Source organism: Pseudorca crassidens, chromosome 6 (assembly GCF_039906515.1).
Source record: "Pseudorca crassidens isolate mPseCra1 chromosome 6, mPseCra1.hap1, whole genome shotgun sequence".
Classification (NCBI taxonomy): Eukaryota; Metazoa; Chordata; class Mammalia; order Artiodactyla; family Delphinidae; genus Pseudorca; species Pseudorca crassidens.
In genome coordinates, this window is record NC_090301.1 from 6,435,038 (window position 1) to 6,459,775 (window position 24,738).

Genomic DNA, 24,738 nt, shown 5'->3' on the forward strand with positions numbered 1-24,738 from the left:
TGACCGTGTGTGCTCTGTCTGCTGCCGTGATTGCTTCCTGGTTTGTATATTTCTTTCCGGACGATTGGTGCCCTCACAGGGAGGGGCTCCCAAGAACTGCGCCCTGCACACCCCTTAACACGCCCCTCCTAGCCTGCACCTTTTTGTTGTGTCCCATCTCGATAAATCTGCCTCAGTTTTCCCCCCGAGCAACTTCAGACACCTCAGCCCTGCGTGTGCACATCAATTAGTGACCCGCTTTAGACACTTGGGCCTCACTCTCTACCCCAGGGAACTTCTCAAGGCACTTACCAGTTACAGACACAGAGGAATTCGGGGGAAGCCCATCTCCTGCCTCTGCTGCACAAGCAGATGCCTCTTGAACCCTTCCACCCATGCAGGTCTCTCCTGGGGCTGCAGCCCACTGCCTCTGCGCGCGGCAGGCTGTCTGTCGCGTCAAGTTCCTGTTTCTTAAATCAATGTCCTCGAATGGATTGTAAGACGGTGGAGGGCAGAGCCTCCTGCTTTTTGATTTTTTTAATTTTTATTTTTTACTTATTTTATTCTGGGCCCCCAGGAAGTGCTCACAGTGGACACAGTGATAACACATTGCACACTATGAAAAAGCGAGGGAACTTTCTCCTAGTCAAACAGGACCTCTGCCGGGGGAAAAAGCACTGATTAAAAACTTGAGGCTATAAATGTGTGCGTGCAGTCCCGAAGCCCCAGCCTGATCCTAAATGAACTATGGTTCAGAAACATCTGCTGAGGTCTGATGGATGGATGGGGTGGGCCACCGCAGGCTGCTTTTCCCCTCACGATTTTCATCTTCAGGAGAATAAAGGCCCGTCCGGTCCACGCACGCATGGGATGGGGGTCGGGAAGGGCCGTGGGACGTTTGTCTCCAATATCCAGCTCCAGCTCGGCCGACGGCCCGACTTCGCAGCCTTTTTCTTTTGAGACGGAGACCATGGGCAGAGGCCGTCTCCATGACAACCACACAGTTCAGTCCCCCCCATGGACCAAGAAGGGGAAGGGGCGGCGGGAGGGAGACACACTGCCCCAGTTCTGTCCGGGACCAAGGTGGCCTTGGAGGACCCTGCCTTCAGCAAGGAAGCCATGTACGTCAGTCTGGGCCTGAGGCTCCATCACCACATGGGGCTGTGGACAAAAGACACCATGTTGGCCCCAAGACAGGTCCTGAGGCCACAGGAGACCCCTGTCATCTCAGAAACTGCTATGCATGTCTGAGGGTTGGTGACATAGGAGGCTAGCTCCAAGTCACAGAAGCTGGAGACCCTTGGGCTACAGATGGGTGCCTAACCATGGGATCCAAATCTGGCCCTGCTGGCAAGAACCAGAACCACGGGGGGCATTCTTCTGCTTGCCTTCGCTCAGAATGTTCTAGTCATCTGCTTAGCGAAGTCAGTTCACATAACTCTGGGAATCAAATCCCCATAGAGATGCATCTGCATGAAGGAAGGAACTGGATTTTTTTTTCACTCTCAGTAGAATGGCAAAGGCAACCCATGACAGTTCCTCCTGGTTAACTCATTGACCCACTCATTTAAACCAAGCTGCAGGGCTATCAGCAGTGATGCACACGTGCACAGGACACTTTTAGTACCATGTACAAGACAGAGGACCTTTGATGAGAAGTGCATCCAAGACGTGTGCTCTTTGCATGAGCTACACCTGAAACAGTGAACTGGCTACACAAGAATCATGGAGAGTCACCGTGCAAAAACACCCCCCAGACGAGCTGAGCTGGAAACACTGGGCAGCTCCCTCTCCGATACAAGTGAATTCCGAGTACTGTTCAAGTTCTCTGTCATCAGCGTCAATGGGAGAATTGCTTTTACTCGTGATACGGATGTGCACATGGCCTATTTCTTACACTAACAAAAACACAGTCAATGGAAATGTGAATATAGGGACAAGCACGATGAAGGGGGTCAGCCAACAGTTATGCTAAGTTTTCTCTTCTGGTAGGTTTTCAATTTCATTTACTGATTTTATTCAAATTCACCACTTGAACTGAAGGTAAGAGGTTAGGACAGTGGTCACTCTCTGCACAATATGTTCAGTGCCATATACTTTGTTTTTTCCAGTCACCGTGGAGATAACACAAGCCTCTTCTTGGTGGCTTCAGAAAAGGCAGCTCTTCTAGTTGCCATGGTGAAACAAACGTGAAATTCTCTCACCAACAGAGAAAACTTGAAAATCCCTTTCGTTGACAACATTTGTCACTGATTTTATCCCATCTACTTTCAGCAACCAAAACCATGAACTGATCAATCCTGTTACTGAATAAGATTCCCTGTTAGACCATTAACGAGGTCTAAGTAAAAAGACACCTTTTATTTGTGCTCATTCCCTGAAAACATCATGAATATTGTGAGTAGTCATTTTAACTACTGCCCAGACAAAACAGAAAAAGCTTCTTTGGTTCATGCTTTTGTAGTTTTTCTAATTAGATAATCATTTAACAGCTTCCTTCTAAGATTTTCTTCTTTAGCCACTGAGTACATTCTATTCAAAGTGGAAAAAACTAATCATGGACATTTAAATGACTTTACGTACTTCCAAGCGCATCTCTTTTGGGCAAAGATAACACCACTTCCAGACAAAGCTGGGACTACAAGTGTTCAATAATATAATCTTTCCAATTCTATACCAATGCCTTCACCATCTATAATACTGAAATAAGTATATTGGTTTCTTCCTAAACTAAGGATTAGATATAATATTTTATCTTAAGAGTTCTAGGTTCATGTATCTCATATCTTATATCAAGTTAATAATTCCTATTTGCTAAACATTTATGAAAAAGCCTTGTAAACAGTTTGATAATCAATACATATTCCTGGGAATCTAGCCATGGGAAATTTTCCCAACTGTGGAAAAAGATCCTGGCACAAAGATGCTCATCCAACTGGCCAACGAGAAACCACCTTCAGTGACCAACATAGTGGAAATCATTAGAGACTGAACAACATGCAATTGTTAATGTAAAGTTTAAGAAGACTGTGAGTATAAAGAAAACATCTTCGATAAACTATTAACTGAAAAAGTGTATATAAAATTGTATATGTGGTATGATAACATTATGTAAAATTTTAAAAGAGAAATAAAACATGCATAGAAAAGAAACAGACTTGGAAAAACATCCTAACTTGTTAGCAGTGATTATCTTTAGGTAGTGAGACTATATTTTCTACTTTTCCATGTAGTCTGTGTTTTCTAAAATACCCATGAATTTTCTATACTATCCACGAATTATTTTTAATAGGAAAATAATAACTAGGAGGAGAAAGAGGAACACCCAGTGAAAACAAAATCAGATGCACCTCTGAGGATTTCATTTTTAGGTGCCTTTTCACATGGTTAGGAAGGGGATATTTCCTTCAAGTGGAGCTCCTGGTGAGTGTGAGACAGGAAGATGCTATTTTATCACCTGCTTTAATGAATAAAAGCATAATGAGAAATGAAAATAGTTTCTCCTGAAGAAAGAAGAGCCCTCTTGCTGCAGCACGTTTTTAGAACCTGACCTGACTGGGGAGACTTTTAACAATACGCCAGCTAATAGTCACACTATACAAAAAAAAAAAAAAAAAGGAAATAATGGAGAATCAATCAGAAACAAACAAAATAACAATACAGGAGGGAAATCATGACCAGGTTCCAGCTCCTAGGAGAGATATTCTCTAATATGCATGGGTCAAAGGAGGAAGAGAGCAGGAAACAGGAAGATACAGTACAGTTTAAACTATCACCAGCAGGCTCTGGCCACTGAGACTCGGAAAGTAATAGGGCAGCCTTCAGCGGAAGCGAGCTGTAGGAGGTGCTCTTCCTTTACATCCATCTTTCGTGTGAAATCAGTAACACATTTTATCCTCAGACTGAGCACACTGGGGTGATTAAAACCATCGCTGTGCACCCAGGGGCCTGAACAATTCTCATTTAGACGAGAACAAAACTACTCAGGAGCACCCCTTGAATCTTTTCCATTTAGATGTCTGATGCCACCTGTGAAAACAAAGGAAGAGCCCTGTGTTAAGAACGATGTCCCACTTTCATTCTCAGGATACGACGTGCTTCAAAATACATTGGTAATATACTGGTAACGGGTCCAAACGTACTACCAAAAATTGAGATTGCCTTTTTGTATTGAAGTAATTCCAAGACAATTTTTTCTCTTAAAGATGTGAGTTCTGACCAGTTTGCCAGTATGAACGGAATGACTCTGGCTGAATGGTTAAGACTCACCTCAAAGACCCAGAAAGTTTCCAAGTGCTTTATTTGCTGAACGATTTCTGATAAGTAAAGGGTGAGTTGATAAGAAAGTTAAGAACTACAATAATTTATCTAAATGAACTAGAATTTAACTGCAGCAAATACATGAATCAATGGATTATTATGTAGGGATCGAACAATTTCCAGTGCCCTCAGGGAAGTACTCCCCCACCCCCATCCCACCCCCATTCTCAGGGAAGGTATAAGGGTATGAGAAAACAAATAGCTTTCTCTCACCCTGGTTCTTACTTCCTTTCAAATTTAGTATGGGAGAAAAGAAAATATATACACAAACGTCCCATCCCAAGTTACTGGATCAAAGGCTGACTTGAGATGGAAAACCCAGATGGGCAAATTGGCAAAGACCTGTCCCCAGATGTCCACTCCTGCCCTACTTCCACTGGTGCCAGCTCACACCCACTTAAGCTGGCATTCTCTTTCTTTGCCTCCACCCCCAGGAAAGATACACTCACCCTTCTAGAGAAAGAAGTATCAGAGAGACACTACAAGAATAATATTTCAGCAACATGTACCAGTGGGGAGAGGTAAGGGGAGAGGGCAACATAGGGATAAGGGATTAAAGGTACAAACTATTAGGTAGAAAATAAGCGACAAGGATATATTGTACAACACAGGGAATATAGCCAATATTTTATAATAACTATAAATAGAGTATAACCTTTAAAAATTGCAAATCACCATACTGTACACCTATATTATATAATATCGTACAGCAACTATACTTCAATTTAAAAAATCAAAAATATATATATTTTAGCAGCATGTAGGTGGTTGCCTATAAAATTACATTTCCAGTGAACCTCTTAAGGATATGCCAAACAGATGACATCAAAAAAGGAAAATGGATCTTATATCCAGAAGTAAAAAGTATACCAACAAATTGGACATGCCGAATGCATTGTTCCTAAAGGTGCCCACTTGCACACGAAGTAACGTCCTTCCCCCGATTCATCTTCATTCCCCGATTAATGAACTCTCCACATAGTAATAACAATTTAAGTTTAAGCAAAGAGCAAGTTGCTAAGAAACCAGTCTGTCTGCTTATTTTCCTCCTAGTCAACACTTTTGGAAAAAGAAGGAGAGATGAGGAGATTAGAGCTTTAAGAGATGGATGCGTAGAGCTCATTTTGAAACTTTTCTAATTATTACACCTCTAAGGGTTTTAAAAATCATTTTAAATTGTTTTGTCTCTTCCTAGTGGTTTTTTCTATATTTCAGGTCATTAATCAAACAAAATAAATGCTTCAAAACTCGAATTATAATTTCAAGTATACTATTGTGTTCATGAAACACCGTGATGGAAGAGTTGAAATACATTCTTCCTAAATATACAACGTTTGTTTTCTTGAGCAGCTTGGGAGACTATACCTGCCTTCACAGAAAATAAATATGCAAATAAATATGCAAATGCAATATGCATCAACCTTGCTCTTACAAAGTCTTCCAGGATAGAGGGCTTGTAACATGATCTATAATGGTCAGAACTCAAGGAAAAGTATTGAGCTACCAGATATACTGAAAGGACCCTATCACAGTTACCCCTATAACACAGTCACTCTGTGAACAGAAATTCTGCAGTGTGAGGATTTATGCAAAGGCAAAAAGCAGCGTTTGAGCCTCATCAGGGTCTGAGCACAGTACTCTCAGCACTCAGAAGGCAGTCAGTAAACACAAAGGGAAGGGTCGAAACGAGGGAGGCTTAATTGTTTCCATTCCTTACCATTCACTTTCTCAAAAAATTCTAATCAAATGGATCGCTCACTGCTGTTTTCTCCTAGCTTTACAAGTCCCTAACAACATTTTGTTTCAGCATTTGGACAGGTAATGGGAAAACATAATTAAAGCAAATGGTAAGATCATGGAGCAAAGCCTTGGCCTCAATTTTGTCTGTTAACTGTAATACATTTTTATTGTGCAAATGAGCTATTGCTAAAAACCGTGAAAGCCTTACTAAAACATTTCTGGTAGTAAAATGTGATCAACATGCATTTGACGATAGCAAATATTTAAAACAAACTAACCAAAGAACCCATTCATCTGTACATTCCTTATAGCAGTACACATAAATGATGTATCAGGAGAATGAGGTACATGTCTGAGGCGTGGATCTGTAAAGATACCCATGATCTAGAGTTAAGTAAGAAAAAAAATAATACCAAGTCTTAGAATAGTGTGACCTTGATCCAATCAATGCCAAAATAGCTGTATAGTTTGGAAGTTTGTTTTTTGTTTTGTTTTTTTTTAAAGATCCAAAAGGATACTGTAACCTACTGCCAGCAGTGTTAACCTCAGGCCGGGGAGCAGACAGGGAAAGTAATGTGAGGGCGGCTTCTACCTGTTCTTTTCTATATACCTATACTGTTCGAATTTTTTACACCATGCCTTATTTTCAAATCTGATCATATGTGAAAGTGAGAAAAGATCATGATTTTTGAATTAGTCTTAAAATACGTAAATTTTCAGAGCAAAAAAAAAAAAGCCATTAAAATTACTTACCTTGCTAGAATTAGATTTTTCTCCATTAGAGTCCATGCAATTTTATTTGATTTTATTAGCAATCTCTTTTAGAAGACCCTTGAGATCATTAAGCTTGAAAGGGGAAAAAATAAAACTGGTCTTAAGATCAACTTTCCAACTTTAAATTTTAAATGATGACTCTATGGCTTTTCTATGAAATAGATGTGCTATATATAAAATAGGAATTACGGTTCATGCCTGGAGTATGGCAGGCTCCAGGTGATATTTCAGACTCTGTCCATTCCTAACTTTCTGAAATCATATCACAAGCAAATAATCATTAGCACCAATTAGGATTAGCTTTACTCAAATAAAAATCACTAGTGATTCCTACATAGAAAGGATAGATTACAACGCAGAGAAGTAATATATAGAAATAAAAATGTTATATGTAACTAATAAAGTTATAAGGTACCAATAAAGTTTTGCTTTGATAAAAGTATAATATAATGAAAATAATGTGATCCAATACTAATCAAGTTTTTGCAAGTAAAGTGTCTCCCCTCACACACACACACACACACACACAAACAGTATAAGAAGCAAAACAATTTAAGTAAAAAGCATGATAAAATTATTTTCAATACATGCATATTTCACAAGTTTTTACACAAGATGCATGAAGGTCACTTTAAATTACAAGCTATACTTTTACACTTAATAAAAGCTGTAGACATAACACAATCTCTGTATGATTGGTTTCCAACTTGCTATATCACTCACTCAAGGAAAACTTTCTGTTTAACTTAGGCTTATTTCCAGTATTAACCTCTTCATTTAACTCTTTCTTTAAAAAGGACAAAAAGAAACCATAAGGGCTAACGGCTGCCTAAAATAAAGAAGGCATAGTAAGATTCCTACTTACAGACTTAAGGTCAATGTGAATAACTTTGTTTTCTGGTGTAAGAATGAGACGGAGAAATTTTTTTTCACTGGAGGGGCTTTGGAGAGATTTCTGTATTGGTTGACAGTAAAAGGACTTTAGTGTGACGTTTAGTAGGATTTAAGACACCAAGAGCTTGCTCCAGAAACAAGTGGCCAACCCTAAAATTCTCCTTGGATAGAAAGGAGAGACTTTTTGTTGTTCAGAAGAGAAGGGGTAGAGGAAGGGGGAGGGGATAAAAAGGGGAGAGAGGGCAGGGGAGCAGGAGAGAAGCAGGGAGAGAGGCAGTGAAATCCTGTGGGTGGTGGCCCATGTCTCAGTGTTGTGTGGTTTGAGGTTTCCCTGGGATCTGCCCAAATTCAACTAAAACCTGCAAAAGGCATGGTGTAGGTGGACTTCTTGCAGGAACCAACAAAGGGGTGGAGCTCCACAGACAGGGAGATGCAGAGGGGGCTGGACCCACAGGCACTCCTCTGAGGACCCCACAGAGCCCTGGCTCACACGTGTGTGTGGACAGCCACCAACTGGGACTCCAGTCATCTGTGACACCCTTGGCACCACGCCCACAACCGTCATGCTCAGGTCCACTGTCCCCACCAGAGGGTCGCCCCGCCACACCCAGACACGCACTGGCTGGGAGGCCCCCCTGGCCCCTGGGAGTCAGTTCAGCTGCCCCAGTTCCTGGATCTCTGGCTGACCTCCGACCCAGGCCCCGCTCTGCCCCATCCCCTTGCTGCCATCCTGCCTATGTCCTGCGTGCCCCAGAGCAGGGGCAGTGGTAAGTCTTGCAGAAGCTTGAGCCCAGCCCCAAGTGTACTTTCCATCGGCTCCCTCCAAAGCCACCTTAGTGAACCCACAAGTAAAACAACTCAACACAACAAACAAAAATAGACTGTTTTCTCTACACACACACTTAGACAAGTCCCTGGCACCTCTATTCCCCAAACCAAACTGTTAAGCCCCTCTTATGTGGCCACTCTGACCGCTCAGAGGGATCTTTGAAAGGAATGTTCCCAGGTGTGTCCCCAGAGGCTTGCCCTGCATGGGAATAAAATCCAGCCCTAAAGAGGCCAGCAAGTTCCTGCCAAGGACGACCCAGCCTCCCCCTTCCTTCCTACTCGGTGTTCCCCTGGTCCACGCCACCTCTCTCCAGCTGCCCAGAACATTCCATGCATCTCTGGACTTAGGGCCTTCCCAGCTGCCAACCTTGCTCCCCGGTAATGCAGACACAGGCAGTCTGGGACATATGCCTGATATGGCTAAGAAAAGGGTTACCGCTATTGACTCCTACATAATTCAGCTGGAAAATGCTCCTACCCCCAAACCACTTAACAAGGGGTCCATTCATGAAATGTGGGGCCCATGTCTGCTTTGACAGCACTTAGCCCAATGCATGGCATATGGCAGGTGCTCAATAAGTATTACGAGCTGTGTAGCTTAGGTACCGATGCAGCAGACAATATATTTAAATATAAATATATGATGTAGAGAAAGTGAATAATCCTATAAGGCTTTATATTTATTCTATATTACATATTATAGTCATCTAATATACATACTCAGTGTTAGAATACTATCCCCTATGCTTCCTTTCATGCATTCTAACATTTTTTAAATTTTTAAAAATATCCAGCATTTTTCTTTCCCCTCTTCACTGATTATAATCATGATATACACCCTGGCATGATTGTTTCTGTCCAGATACTCAACTCTAAGAACACAGGCGTCTTCCCCGCCCCTCAATTAAAAATCAGTACCAGTACATCAGGAGAGCAGCCGTAACGAGATATACTCCCGCATGATGGCGTGTCTACAAAGATGGCTGCCACGTTTCTCCCTGTCCACGTGTCACTCCCACATCAAGAGGTGGAACGTGAACAGGGAGAGTCTACTGCTCCCCCACCTGGATCCCAGCCAGCCTGGGGCTGCTTTAATCAATAGATGCTGGTGGACGTGCTGTCATGCCAGGTCCAGGTCTCGCCTTTAGAAGCACTGGTGGCTTCTGCTTCTTCACGCTTGGAAGCCAGTCCCTATGGAAAAAGGGGAACTGCCCCGAGACCCCCAAGCCTCATGGATCAGAGATCACGTGGAAGAGAGAGGCCATGAGGAGGACCACTGAGGTGCCAGATCCTGGCCTCACCGCCAGCTGAATCCAGCCCCGTAAACCCAGCTGAGACCACCTGAAGCAGAAGAACTGCCCGGCTGAGCCCTTCCGAAACCCCTGACCCAGAAAAGCAAGAGTGAAATAAAATGGTTGTTTGAAGCCACTAAAACGTGGGGTTGTAGGGGCTTCCCTGGTGGCGCAGTGGTTGAGAGTGCACCTGCCAATGCGGGGGACACGGGTTCGTGCCCCGGTCCGGGAAGATCCCACATGCCGCGGAGCGGCTGGGCCCGTGAGCCGTGGCCGCTGAGCCTGCGCGTCCGGAGCCTGTGCTCCGCAACGGGAGAGGCCACAACAGTGAGAAGCCCGCGTACCGCAAAAAAAATAATAATAATAAAATTTAAAAAATAAAAAAATGTGGGGTTGTTTGTTGCACAGCAATAGGGAACTAAAGCAAACTGTGATGGAAACATTCGACTGTCAGCACAGAACGTGCCGTCACCCTGAGTGGTTGAGTCCTACATACGGAGCAAGTAGCTCCAGGGGAGGCAAGGGGAGGAGGGAAGAGAAGAGGGAAGGCAGGGGCGGGGTGGGGGTAAGTAGGAAGGTACCAGGCTGCAGTCCACCGCCCTGCACGAGGCCAGAGTTCAGGAAGGGAGGCCCATGGCAACACGGCCTCAGATCTTTTAAATGCTGCTGGTAACCAACACGTAAATACATACACGAGAAATTGTGAACCGAATACATGATCATCTTAGAGCTCTGAGAAGAGCACCTTTTGTTCATTCATTCAATGTTCCTTGAGGCCCTACTATAGGCAAGGAATCGGGTGCTGGAGACCCTGCCACCCCTGATGGCGTATCTTCAAGCCGTGGAACTGCACAGCCCTGGGGAGGGTATGTGACTCTGTCACCCAGGACGCCATCCCCAAAATGCCATGGATATCACCTCCTCCTCAGACCCTAACAGGGAGCCGACATTTATGAATCGATTGTCATTTCTGCTGAACCAAATCCTAATTTCCAGCTACCCAGCTCAGGGTGGAGGTGGGCATACTCCCTCTACGTCTAATTCACGTGTGTATTCTCGCAGTCGCAATTCAAATGAAGTGGATGACAAATTAGAGTGGCAGCAAAGACTGGCATAGGGTCTCTAGGCTCCCAACCTGCTTTTCTGAGCCTTTCTGGTACTCCCTGCAAGCATCTTACACCTGACAGAAAAAGAAGGGGTCCTGGGGTAGACAGAGACAGTCGTGGAAATGGGACTGCAGGACTATTCCCGTGCGGGCTGGAGTATCGGAGAAGCAATTCCATTCCAGCAGCCCGACTTTGTGCAGTGAATAAAGAAAGCTGAGTATAGAACAGGGTCGCATCTATTTTTTTAAAACAATTAACTTCATCTATTTTTGTCACTGGCCTCTAGCTGAAAGCTCAAAGATAATGGAGATTTAAAAAAATAATTCCCAAACTATAAACAGAACTATACCTTTGTATCCAGCTGTCTAAAACGATGTCTCATTCTTCAAGGAAGTTAAAAAAAAGAGAGAGCGAGAACAGAGAGAGAGAGAGAGAGAAACAAAACAGGTTATTAGGCTCCATTTCGCAGTCTTTTAAAGCATAAAATACAGTTCATTTTCATCTTCAACTAAATCAACGTCACCTGCTTTTACCGCTTTTACTTTCTTCCTAATACCCAAGCGAAGCAGAATTCCACTCTCACCCCAGATGGAAGGACAGCAAATAGATGCTACCTTCGTTGATGGGGCGGTGGAAGATGACCTGTAAGGTCCGTTCCTTCCTTTCAAAACTAAGCTCTCCACGTCTAGGGATGGAGGAGAATGGAGGGCATCTGCTTTGTTACTCAAAGAGAAAAAGCATGCCTCACATCCCCTGCTCCCAATAGCTGTGTTGAACCTAACAAAGGGATTAGTTGTTCTTATGTTTACGCTTTCTTTGTTAGACTGAATTCTGAGGTGTGTTTGGAGCTCTCTGTAAGAGTGACTTCTGACCATTAACCCTGTTACCCCACTTTAAACACGAAGGGCACGCTCCAGGATGCCCTGCATCCCACATTCCCCATGGACCATCTAGGGAGACAGTGACTTAGCTAGTTCTATGGGATGTTTACAACAACGCCATGCGACTCATAAAGGGCGTTCAGAACTTCTCAGGGACAACTGTCTGTAAGAGATCAACCAAAGGGTTTGGCCATCTTCTAATCGCTTGCTTCTTCCTCACAGGGATACACGTGCAGACCCTGCAAGGTAACTTCTGTTCCCCACAATCCTTGGGTCTTCCTAGAATCCACCTCTGCAGCAGTGGCATAGGGACCCACACTCTTGTCACCTGGTCCCACAGCCCTGCCCTTCAATCAGAAGGACAATCCGATGGCAGGTGGGTGGTTTTTGCCCTTCCTGAAAGGCTGACACACCCTTTTACGTGTGTCACCTTCAGTTGCCTGGGCCATATCCTTTTGGTGCCATTCCTCTCTGCCGCAAATTCCCTTTACAGAGTTTGCTCAGAGAAGCTGCCTGTGTTCTGCCAGCTTCTGTACACGAGGGGAGGCTCGCAGAGCAGGAATAACTGACTGACATACTCCTCTGATGTGTCGTGGGCTTTCGTGTTGATCTTGACAAGGTAATTTTCTTTCATGACACCCTCCCATGCCAGAGTCATGTTGTCTTCATTCTTGAAACCTTGAATGAGACAAAGAAAAACATTCAAGTTGCTTCCTTTGCCCCCTTTCCCGCCTAAATCGATACCTGCTAGGCATTTTGCCATGCTCTGGCACCAAGAGAATGAGATTTGTCCTGCACAGGCTGATATGACTAATGCTACTTACTGGTGAGAGCAGCAGACCCACGGAATATCAATGAAGGTCTTGGCAACAGTGAAGAATGGGAGCTTGCATGAAATAGGAACGCAATCTTCATTGCAACCAGAGATCCATCCACAGCCGGTCTGTGTGTCTTTGACTCAACAAAATCATTTCCCTAGTGAATTTGGTTCTCACATTTCTTATGTGTTCCTGTTCCTTTTTGATGACATCAAAATACTACTCTGGGGGCTTCCCTGGTGGCGCAGTGGTTTAGAGTCCGCCTGCCGATGCAGGGGACACGGGTTCGTGCCCCGGTCCGGGAAGATCCCACACGCCGCGGAGCAGCTGGGCCCATGAGCCATGGCCGCTGAGACTGCGCGTCCGGAGCCTGTACTCTGCAACGGGAGAGGCCACAGCAGCGAGAGGCCCGCGTACCGCAAAAAAAAAAAATACTACTCTGATCATTCAGATGGATAATTACTGATGGATTGTCTATTCTCAACCTAACACGGGGGTAGAAAGTTTGGAGGAGAGGAAAATCATCCCTGGACCTCATTCCTACCCTCTTGAAATAGGCAGTCTGGGTGTAGACCTCAAGGCTAATTCTGATGTTTAGTTTTTTCCTCTCACCTAAGCCAGGTGTGCTGCAAAATTAGCCTGGGGAATGTTCCAGCAAGATTTTTAGTTCAATTTTTTTTTTTTTTTTTACAGTGTCTTAACCTTTCAGATGGCAAGCAGACAAAGGAACAAATCAACCTGTCACCTGTGTTTCAGGTACTAGTGCAATGGACAGCAGTCCTCCACATGAATTCACGGGGAAAGAAAAGCACATACGTTCATGCAAGTGTCCACTTGGAATAAATGTATCTCGTGTTTACTTTTCAATGTGTTCATCTACATGTTAGAGTTTAGGAACTGTTTTAAGATCTTCCTAGATATAAAAAGAATTAATTGGGAGTCAAAGACATACAGAAGTGGCAGGATGGAAGCAACTCCTATATAGCAAATAAAGATTTATTTTTAAACGGTGGTTATTCACTTTAGAAAATAATTCCTAACGGAATTTCTTTCAAGTGGATTTTTCCTAGCAAAGTCATCTCCAGTGTCTTTTCCTCAAACTAAATGTGTGTAGAAGCCCGATAGGAGTACTTAATAATCAATGGAAAGGATAGGCGCTCCTGAATTCAGGTGGCTAAAGAGGAAGAAGGACCAATGACCCAATGTCCAGCCTCTCTCACAGTCAAGGAAATGCTGATTGAAACGATGACGTAGCACTGTCACAACCAAACTGGAAAATTAGCAGAGGCTAAAATAATGACTGTACTCTCTGTTGGAGAAGATGTAAACAAACAGGTTTCCCACATAATGGGAAAATCTGTAAATTGTTACAGCCTCAGGGAATGAGGGATGGGAAGGGGGGCAGACGTATCAAAAGTACATACACTGTATCTAGAAATTTCTCTTCTAGAAAGAACTCAAAGGAAAATATCACTGATATGCTCAAAAACGAATACATAAAACTGTTTCTCATAGTGTTATATAGTAACAAAAGAGGAGAAACAATCCACGTGTTTAACAAGGGGTTGGTTAAATTGGGTACGGTATACCCACAGGCTGGAACATTCCACAGTTAAAAATTGTTATAAAGACGTATATTTATGGCTATGGGAGAGGTTCTCTGGGAGGTTATTAGTCAAATGAACAAATTAGATTTTGAATGTGTACGCACAGAGCAATCTAATTATCATACACCCACACAAGAATAATAGAATGAATACCGATACGTTATCAATATCTATCTCTGGATGGTGGGTTACATCTGCTCTTTGCTCTTTCTTAACTGTGCTTTTCTGTGTTTTTTGAACATTTTATTACATTGGATTGGATTTTATACATTGGATTACTTCTTCAATCATGAAAAACAGCAAATTTTACAAAAATGCAATGACTGGGTAGCATATTTTTTACCATTACTTGAAGATGTCACCAAGAAAGTACCAAAAATGGAAGTTTGGATTCCACCTTTTCTGAAAGTTATTTGAAAAATCTTGCATTTTCCTCTAAAGAAGAGCAATTTTAAGCTTAAACCCCATGATTGTCCTATCACTGGAGGCAAATGCAAAGTAAAGGTAGGAAATGAATTACCATGAGGAGACTCGACAACCACAGGATGCTGTGGTTCCGGAACTAGGCATCCCTAAGGAGAAACAAATGAGCAGGCGGTGACCAGGTCCCCCCAGAAGCCTAAAGGATCCTGTCCTGTGGTCTCCCGTTCTCCCTATTTCTTTATTCCTTCCTGAGACTAAGAACTGTTAGAAGAGAACATCCATGGCTCACTGTCTGTTTCCCCGATTGTTGTGAGAGCATCACTTTTCCAGGGGCCTATCAGGGACACAGGTGCAGATTAACACAGCTCATTTCTGACCTGTTTGCTTTCTCTAGTTGAAGCTCTTGTCCACTTGCTGGCCAGGTTGGGGGATTTGTTTTCATTTTTATGTTCTTTCTTGTACTTAACCGTTAAATAAGTTTGGGGGGAATGTAATGCATTTCGTTCTGCCTTCTCAACCCATCCTGAATCTGGAGGACTGATTCGTCCTTACCTGTAACACCGAGTTTCCTGGTTCCATTGATCCTGGGCTGAACACAATGTAACTTTGGAGAGTGGACCTTCATCCCATACGGCCCCTCTACCTACCCACCCCCAACTGGAATCCCACTAGTGATAGGGAATTCACTACCTCACAGGGTATCACGTCATTTCCAGATAGCACTAATTGTTAGACATTGCTTTGCCTTTATATTGCGTCAAACCTTCCTCCCCACAACTTTTATCCATCGTTTGTTTTTGTTCTCTGGAACGATTCAGGAAGAAGTATGAAACTTTTTGCCGGAGCCTCTAGTCAGCAATACGTTTCCTAAATTTCCTTTGCATTTGTCCCCAAATCTGTGGCATGGATTGGTCCCCTGAGCTCTCCCTTAGGCTCTGCAGACACTCATCCATGACACGGCTTCAAAACGGACTCAAAGATAGTCTGAGACACTTCATTACGCACCTCTGATCTTCGGGTGTGGTCTTTGAGTACCAATTCCAGGTCTCAACTTTCAGTTCCCATCCCAGACATAAAGACTTTTCATTCTTTTCGTTAGAAATGACTCACTTTGTCCTCCATGGCAAAATGATGAGGGGAAAGACAGCAACTTATCCAAATTGTCAAAACACCTTTCTTCATTAGGAAAGGCACTTACATACGTGTGATAGCTAATGACATTCCCCAAACTGCCATTTAACGTCTTGAAATAATGCTGTTAAAAGAGTTGACGATGAGGATTCTTTAAACTGTGACACGAGATGGGGGTCGTTGGTACATTTACATTCTGAAAGCCAGACTTTAGGAGATCATGGCTCCAGGGATAACACAGAAGTAAGTTATGACTAATATTTAAGGTCATGTTCCTGAGTATCTCTCCTCCATTTTTCTGTGTAGTTAAGGAATCCCACAAAAAATGATGGTTCTTGGCAAGTTCCATCAATTATCATGTCTAGGTTAGTAAAGTTCGTATTTTTTACTTTCTGAATCATCAAAATATCGGGGATACACTAAAGGGACAGGAATGATTGGCCCAATACAGAACGTGAATCCCATGATGGTAGTCATTGACCATTTTACCAGGTGCAATAAAGAAAAGACCAGAGGGCAACACATAAACGCACAGCCAGCAGCCCCAGGGAGACACAGCACAGTAAACAGTAGGAATAAGACACAGACAAAGCAGACAAGCTCTAACGCATCCGGACAAAATTCAGTAAACTGGAGACAAGACCAGCCCAACGGTGTTCCTTTCATTGTTTGTACTGGATTCTCCCTTAGATTCTCCCTTCCCCAAATTGCCCCCAACACCCAGTTTTTTGCTATTTAACGGAGACTTTTCTTCTTACCCATAGTGATCCATTCAGGGGACACATCTCAAGATCCTGCCCCACTCTCCAAACCCTAAACTGACTGCTCTTCCCCGAGTCAGGAGAACGAACGTCAGGATCTGAGAAGCATCATTTTACATAGTGAGCTGAGGGTGTCTGCTGCTTGGCCCTGGGAGTTTCTTTGTTCACTTCCATCTTGAGGGAAATAAGTTCAATCAGCAAGAGGGTGTTTCACGATTTATGTGACCATTTCTTGCACTATCGTGTCTTCTGTCTGCATTTTTTCCTTCCCCTGGGACTCAGGATGTACACTGTGACACAGCAGGCAGAGGCCGGGAGGCAGGAGACTGTGTGGGGCTAGAATCTGGCTGTGGGACACGGACCAGGGTCTTTCATTAGTCTCCCTGTAACCTTTGGCCCCCTGGACCCCTCCCACCTGTCCTCTGACCTCTGTAACTTTTCTCTCTGACCGCTCCTCACTCTCTGGGCCCCTCCCAGCATCTATGCCTTTGCCTGGTTAATTCCAACTCATCCTCTTAGGTCTCAGTTTCAATATCCCCTTCCTCCAGGAAGTCTCCCCTGACTCACTCTAGTCTGGGGTGTAAATGTCCACAATGTGGCTATCATGGCACCCTGCACATTCTCTAAATTCATGCTTCCTACACTTCTCTATTAAGGCTTTCTCGTTTTCTTTCTTCTCCTGAGATTATGAGCCCTGTTTGAGGGCAAGGTTAGCCGCTAGCACCATTTCCACAGTGCCTGGCTGCCGCATGGGGGCTCCTGATGCATATTTGTTGCATTAATGATCCCCAGGCCCCTTTCACAGAACTGAGAGTAGATGTGTGTAAAGAAATGAACGCCTCCTGTAATACTTTTACAGTTATTTCTCGTTCATGTGCACAGGTAGGGAAGGCCCCTCTTCACGCTTTGCTTGTCTTTCCCATGCACCGTATCCATCCATCCCTACACTCCCTCCGTTTTTAAACCCAGATCTGCAGAAAATGTGGGGTGGGTTTTACAAAAATCTTCCAAAGACAACGGTGGCAGGAAATGAGGTTGGTAGGCTCTTGTTTTTGGAATTTATAAGAACTCAGTGATTTTCCTTTTTTATCACTCTATTTAGACATTTCATGAGAATGTTTTCATTGGTTCTTGGTGGTTGTCTAGAATCTAAGTGATCAGACTAACTGGATAGTTCATAAACACTGAGGCACCCACTTCTATCCCCGTTGCTGGAGGTCATTTTCTGGAACCAAGCTGGTACTTTTCTAGGCCATCCGCATCTATCACAGATCCTGCTCAGAAAGGAAGTGCTCAGGAAAGGTTGTTTCAAGGAAGGAAAACACAGCAGATATTCCAATTGCTCATGAAACTATATCATTTTAGAAAGTGGCAAAGAAAAAGCAGCAAAGGACTGAGAGCGATCAAGAAGCTGTTTCTTAAAGGTCCACGCTCAGCTGTCTACGCTTTTGAGGCTCCGGAAAAGCAAAGCAAATAGGGCTGTATACGTACATAGGGTCAGCCTAGGTATCGAGCATTTCCCTATGGTGAATGCAGTTATAGCCATTATAGCTGAGAAATTTTTATTCTAAACTGTTCGAGGCATCAAAGATAATTCTGGACTGAGACATGTTTTCATTTCTAGTGTGTCAGATCTAGGTTTAACATGTCAGGTGAGTTAATGAGAGAGAAGCCCGCATGCACACCGCCCCCAGTGGCAAGGACTCAGCTCAGCTGTGATGCCTGGGTGGGGAGGGCGGGGAGAACCTTGCTTTCTCTCGATAGGCCAGCGTGGGAGTGGGACAGGGCGGGGGCGGGGGCGGGGGCTTGTGGGGGGAGGGCACTCTCCAGAGAGCAGCTCATCCAGCTTGTTCAGGGGATGCCTGGTGTGATAAACGGCAAAACAGGGCCACAGATTCTGCCTACCCCGTGTGTAGGCTGCTCTCCCTTGAGGTGGGTGGGCCTGTGACTTGCTTTGACCAATAGAACGTGGCAGAAGTGATGTCATCTGACTTGCTGAGCCCAGGGCCTCAGAGGCTATGCAGCTTCTGCTTTTTGTGGGAGTCCAGGCTCCAACTGTGGGAGCCTGAGCTGGAGGAGACTGAGGCTCCCTGATGACAGCCCAGCCAACCCCACACATGTGAGCACACATGGACACTGGGACCCGCCAGCCCATAGCCTACCTGCCAACAGCCAGACACCACAAGGGGCAGAGACCAGCCCAGGACTGACCCATGGAGTCAGGGGCAGATAAACAGTGGTAGTTTTTTAGGGAACCAGATTTCAAAGGGTTGTTTCACAATAAGACACAACAGATCTGCTTAGAGACTCAGATCTACTTGTTTTTCTCAAGAATGGGACTGGGCATGGAAATCCCGCAGGCACCAGGGCTGGGTCCAACCTGCGTCACTAACTCTGCCTCCCTAGTCAGCACACGGGGACACTGCTGGGTGACCAGCAGCCCCTGAACTGACAGGGTTCCTGAGATGCAGGACTTGTAGTTTTACAATAGGGATGGTCCCCGGCAAACTGAGACAAGTCGGTCACCCTAAGTGGACATACAGAATGCAGGACGCTCAGCGCTAAGACGGGGACGTTCTGGGCAAACCGGGACAAGTCAGCCACCCTAGGCCCTCGGCACTTTTGCCATTGTGGGCCCCTTCCTGGATCAAGAAAATATGAAAAAGATATATGACTGGGTTGGTATAAGGACAAGTATATACCAATAGGTTTTCTGTCACCTAAGAGTTCTTTCTTTTTCTTCTGATTTTTAAAAGAAATGAAAAGAACTGTGTGGACCCCAAAGTGCCTGGGCCCCGTCGCTGTGCAGACGTCAGTCCTATGGCTGCACGCCTATCCACCCACCGGGAGATGGAGTCCCCAGCTTAAGTCTGAGGCTAGAAGACAAAGTGTACAAGCCAGTGGTGCCCTTTCCATCTTTTCCTTTGCATCCAGACATCCAGATGAATGAAAATAGGCCTCTCCCTCCCTTGTGCTGAATTCGGTTGAAACAAGTTTGGGGTGAGGGAGATCTGTGCAGCTCAGTGGCTCCAGGAAGGGGCGTTAAGTACACCTCGGGTCGTGGGGAAGAGAGCCAGATGTGTGCTCCCTGCAGCCAAAACGATGGGGACCCAGGTGTGACTGAGGGTCAGGGGTCAGAGATTCCGGCTCCCACGGCAGGGGCAAGGAGAGGGGCTAGGTGGGGATCCGTCTGCCCGGAGTTTGTCGGGGCTGAGGAGCTGGGTGACCACGTGAGAGGGAGAACAAACTCCACAGTCCCCAGCAGGGAGAGTCTGTGCAGAGTGCACCCCTGGAAACCAGAGGCTCCTGTGGGGCAGCGGCCCCCAGAGAGAGCATCGCCAAGTCCCGGGAGCTGTGGTTGGTGCGAGGGGGCAGGCAGGGCATGGCTGAAGGACCCGCCAAGCGCCCACACAGCAGAGGGTCAGTTTTAAGCTCGCACCAGGCCAGGAAGCACAGAGCCAGCCCAGGGCAGCGCCACCCGTTGCTAAACAGCATTTCTGCTCTTTCCCCTCCCTTCTCCCTGTGCTCCAACCCGGAGAAGGTCAGGAACAGCAGCTGGTGAGTGAGTGGGAGGGAAGCGAATAAGAAAGAGAGAAAAGCCAGCAGCCCATCCTTCCCGACAACTCCACCGGCTGAGAGCGGCCTCAGGGTAAGAGGAGTCTCCCCTCTGAATGACGATGAATGAGCTGCTTAATCTATTGGACTGCAGGTCCTAATTTCTAAATTGAGACTGTTTTACCAAGTAAAGTCATCATAAGCTTTTCTAGTTCTCTAAGAACGACCAGGAAAGTCATGACCCCTGCTGGAATCAAAGCTAAGATCTCGCCCTGTCACAGCTCACCCTTCCCCCTCCCCATATCCTCAAGTCCGTTCTCCAGTAGGTCTGTGTCTTTATTCCTGTCTTACCCCTAGGTTCTTCATGACATTTTTTTTTTCTTAAATTCCATATATATGTGTTAGCATACGGTATTTGTCTTTCTCTTTCTGACTTACTTCACGCTGTGACAGGGTGAGAGAGTGGCATGGACATATATACACTACCAAACGTAAGGTAGATAGCTAGTGGGAAGCAGCCGCATGGCACAGGGATATCGGCTTGGTGCTTTGTGACCGCCTGGAGGGGTGGGATAGGGAGGGTGGGAGGGAGGGAGACGCAAGAGCGAAGAGATATGGGAACATATGTATATGTATAACTGATTCACTTTGTTATAAAGCAGAAACTAACACACCATTGTAAAGCAATTATACCCCAATAAAGATGTTAAAATAAAAAAAAAAAGCTAAGATCTCCCAGAGAATAAATGTCACACAAGCAACAGAGAGCTTTTGACGCACCCCATGAATCCTGCTCGCTGAACATCCTATTTACATCATTATCATGTACATCCACAAGTGAGCCCCCTGGAATAAGGCTGTCCCGGCAGATCTAGAAGCCTTTCTTAATCTACTCTTTCAATGCATATATAAGTATCACTGAATCACTTTGCTGTCTAGCAGTAATTAACACAACATTGTAAATCAACCATACTTCAATAAAAAAATAAAATAAAACAGCTATGATGACACTACCATTAAAAAAAAGAAAAGAAAAAAAAACCTGTGGGCATGGACAACTGCTCTAAGTATTGTAAAGTCTACTAAAATATTAATATTGTGCTCTGTAAATTCAAAAAACAAAACTACTCTTTCTCTCGAGTAAGTCACTGGGGGGCTCGATGCCTGAACTTTACAGACAGACACCTGTGAGCGCTGAAATAACTGTGACTAACCCTTCCTGTTGAGATGTGGACCCGACACGCTCCCCCAGAATGAATCCCTGCCTTTAAGCCCCAGCACAACGGATGAGCCACTCACAGCAGGCGGAAGACTCTGCGCTCCTCTCTTTGCAGCAGCAACGGAAGCATTTCTTGACCACCATGTAGAAGTAGGCGAAGACCACGAACGGGAAGGGAACGTTGAGACGGTTGCAGTATTCCTGCACCAGGAAGTACCTCTGGAACTTCCAGACCTGGTCGTTGTTCTCCTGGACGGTGCCCACGGTGTAGCTGGAGGGGGGTGGGGGGGGGAGAGAAGGTCAAGCCTCAGCTTTCCATAGGCCTGGCCATTTCATTGCCAAATATGGTGATATTGGTACCAAGCTCTCACTGCCATAGGAGAGAAGAATCTATGGTGGTATCGGGGCCTGAGCAACTCAGGCACCCTTCCGTTCATGCTGGGCCAAAACTGGGTCTGGCTTTTGTTATTTTGTTTTGTTTTTTTTTAATCACAAAAGACTGTTCAATGAACTTTAAAATGATTCCTGCCTGCGAGGGGGCAGGCAGGGCATGGCTGAAGGACCCGCCAAGCGCCCACACGGTAGAGGCGTGTTTCAAGACCTTTCAAGGGTTCCCTTTTTCTGTTAGTCCGGTATTGTGTTCGATACCCAGAGGCCCAACGTGGCGCCTCTCGGAGGAGTAAGTTGCCAACGTCACTGTGGGAGCTTAATTATAAACAACCTGGGAGAGCAGTTCGTTAATATTTATCAGGGACCTTAAAAATATTTATCCATTTGACCCACTGATTTTCCTTCTTGGAAATCTAACCTAAGAATAAGGAGATACTGAGAAAAGAAAATATAGAAATGGATATCACACATGGGTGTCTGCCACAGCATTGAGTAATAGCCACTCCCACTTTCCACCCAGCAGCATTGAACAACCAAAATGTTCAACACTAAGAAAATATATCACAAGTTATGGCCAATCAATGTGATTACACGATGCAGCTGCCGTTAAAAAATACGTTTATGACTAACTTTTATATTTTGGGCAAATGCTTACATGTGAGTGAAAATAGTGAGGCTCAAACTTGTACTCACAACACAATCTCACTACGTAAACCACAGTTCACAGGGAGAAAAGGATCCCATAACAAAGAACTAGGAAAATGTCTATTTATCCGGAAAACGTCTGACTATTCCACTAACTTACCTGTTACACATTAAACCAAGATTGTTGAGTAGCTAACACTTGTTACATACCAGACACTGTTCTAAGCCGTCTACTTGTATTAGCTGATTTAGTCTGCAAACAGCTCTCTGTAGAACGTTAAGTGCTATTATCATCTGTGAGTAACAGATCAAGAAACTGAGGCACAACAGGGGTAGGTAAATTGTCTGAGTCCCCCGACTGGCAGGTGGTGAAGCCAAAATTTGGACCCCGACATCCAGCCCAGTGCCCATTTGCTCTGTCAGTACATGATGCCACCTCAAGACGTGGAGCGTGAATGTTTTGAGCCGTGCTCCATGTCAAAAGGATCGGGTTGGACTACTTAGTGAAAGATAACTGTGAAGCATTTTACCATTTGTTGAAGTTCAATCATCTGAGACACTTTTATCGTTAACACCAGATCACTCCTTCAAAAGCCAAAGAAGCAGCAACAAACCCCTTAAAATTGCCTAACAGCAAATCCTGGCTGCAGATAGATTAAATTCTCCCAATTCTGGGTAAACACATCAGAGGCCAGAACTTCAGAGGCCAAACCTTGCAGGCAGAGACATGGGATACATCCGTTGTGAGACCTCACGCTTACCCCTCAGTGCACGGCAACCTGAGACTTAAATATCTTTAGCCAAGTGGGGATCATATACATGAGCAAAGCACTAGCCTACACAGATCACGGTTGTGGCTTTGCTTATAAGCTTGGTTCTGCTTATCTTGGCGTTTACTGATGAATCAGACCCCTCTGAGCTCTGCACCAGGTCCTGGGGGCAGGGCAGGGCAGGCTTTCCCAGAAAGTGCCTCTTCAACTGGGTGTGGTCTTTAAAGCAAAGGGAATTCATGTTTGTTGAGTATCTACTATACGTAAACTCCTTTACTAGGCATGTTTGTTGAGTATCTACTATACGTAAACTCCTTTACTAGGCATGTTTGTTGAGTATCTACTATACGTAAACTCCTTTACTAGGCATTAAAACTGCTTCTTGACTGAGTCAAGTGTCAACTCTATGTGGTCGATTTTCTGGCTGAAAAGCAGACAGGACTGTGATGCATGAGACTGCAGCAAACTGAAGCTGGCAGTGAGCCTGCTGCTTCTTCCAAATGTAGGTCAGGTTGCTCCAAGATGAATACCAAGCATCATTATCTGTCCTCGCCAGTCCCTGCTGATTCTGTGTCTGCAAAGGACACTGCAGGCTTCTGTCACTGCAATAAGAGAGGACGGCAGGCACGCCCAGGTTAATGAAGTCCAGGCAAAGAACGTGCCAGGAATCACGTTTTACTACATACTTTGGTCCAGAACAAGTATCACCATTCAAATGAGCCCCTAGGAGCATCTTAAAATCTTACGTATTTAGCCAAAAGTGGATCCTACTGACTGCCCCCTAAAACTCAACAGACACCCAAATTGCATCCATTTTAATGCATCGAATGTTGTTTGCTGAGGTTTTATCCAGAAGGAATTAATAGCTCCTGTTGAAGGGAGGAACACTCAGATGCTTAGAGCTGGGGAAGGTGTCTTCTCCCTCCCTTCCTTGGGAGCTTCGAGTGGAACTGTGGCCAAGAAGGGTCCTAGTGGGAAGAGATTCGCATTTTAGCTTAACTGGTTACTCAGAGGTAGTGAAAAATATCTGAAGTCTTCCAGGTCATCTAGAAAAGGAATTGGTAAACTGTGACCCAGGGGCCAAATCTAACACCCAACCTGTTCTGTAGGGCCCTCGAGCAAAGAGGCAGGGATGGGTGCGGGGTCACCAAGCACTGCTTCTTTCTGCACATCTGGCCAAAGCCAAGACCCTGGCTGGCCCCTGCAGAAAAAGCCACCAAGCCCTGGTCTGGAATGCACTTAGGCCAGTGCCCACAACAGGGGTTGGTGTTTGTATCATTCTTTTTTTTTTTTTTTTTTTTTTTTTTGCAGTACGCGGGCCTCTCACCGTTGTGGTCTCTCCCATTGCGGAGCACAGGCTCTGGACGTGCAGGCTCAGCGGCCATGGCTCACGGACCCAGCCGCTCCGTGGCATGTGGGATCTTCCCGGACCGGGGCACGAACCTGCGTCCCCTGCATCGGCAGGCGGACTCTCAATCATTGCTCCACCAGGGAAGCCCTGTATCATTCTTCCTTTTGAAGAACTGCGCCTCCCCTCACTGCCCCATGTGCTCCTCTGGACAACCCAGCAGGCTCCGAGGCGCCTCCTGCTGGAACCTCTGCTTC

At 45.1% G+C, this 24,738-nt stretch overlaps 1 protein-coding gene across 5 annotated transcripts in view; it reads right to left on the reverse strand.

Annotated features, from left to right (window-relative positions):
• Positions 1-437: 437 nt before the first annotated feature.
• TRPM8 (transient receptor potential cation channel subfamily M member 8) overlaps positions 438-24,738 on the reverse strand; it is a 139,870-nt gene continuing 115,569 nt past the window's right edge. For 3 of the 5 annotated variants that reach the window (XM_067740157.1, XM_067740159.1, XM_067740160.1), the window contains 5 exons: positions 21,409-21,599; positions 12,393-12,492; positions 11,283-11,316; positions 6,793-6,885; positions 438-4,008 (listed from right to left, as the gene is read on the reverse strand). In XM_067740157.1, coding sequence (XP_067596258.1) covers positions 6,835-6,885; positions 11,283-11,316; positions 12,393-12,492; positions 21,409-21,599 — 376 coding nt within the window. In that variant the 3' untranslated portion in view covers positions 438-4,008; positions 6,793-6,834. Of the gene's footprint in view, positions 4,009-4,474; positions 5,359-6,792; positions 6,886-11,282; positions 11,317-12,392; positions 12,493-21,408; positions 21,600-24,738 lie in introns of those variants that run through there. The other 2 variants (XM_067740158.1, XR_010944165.1) reach the window with 2 other exon arrangements.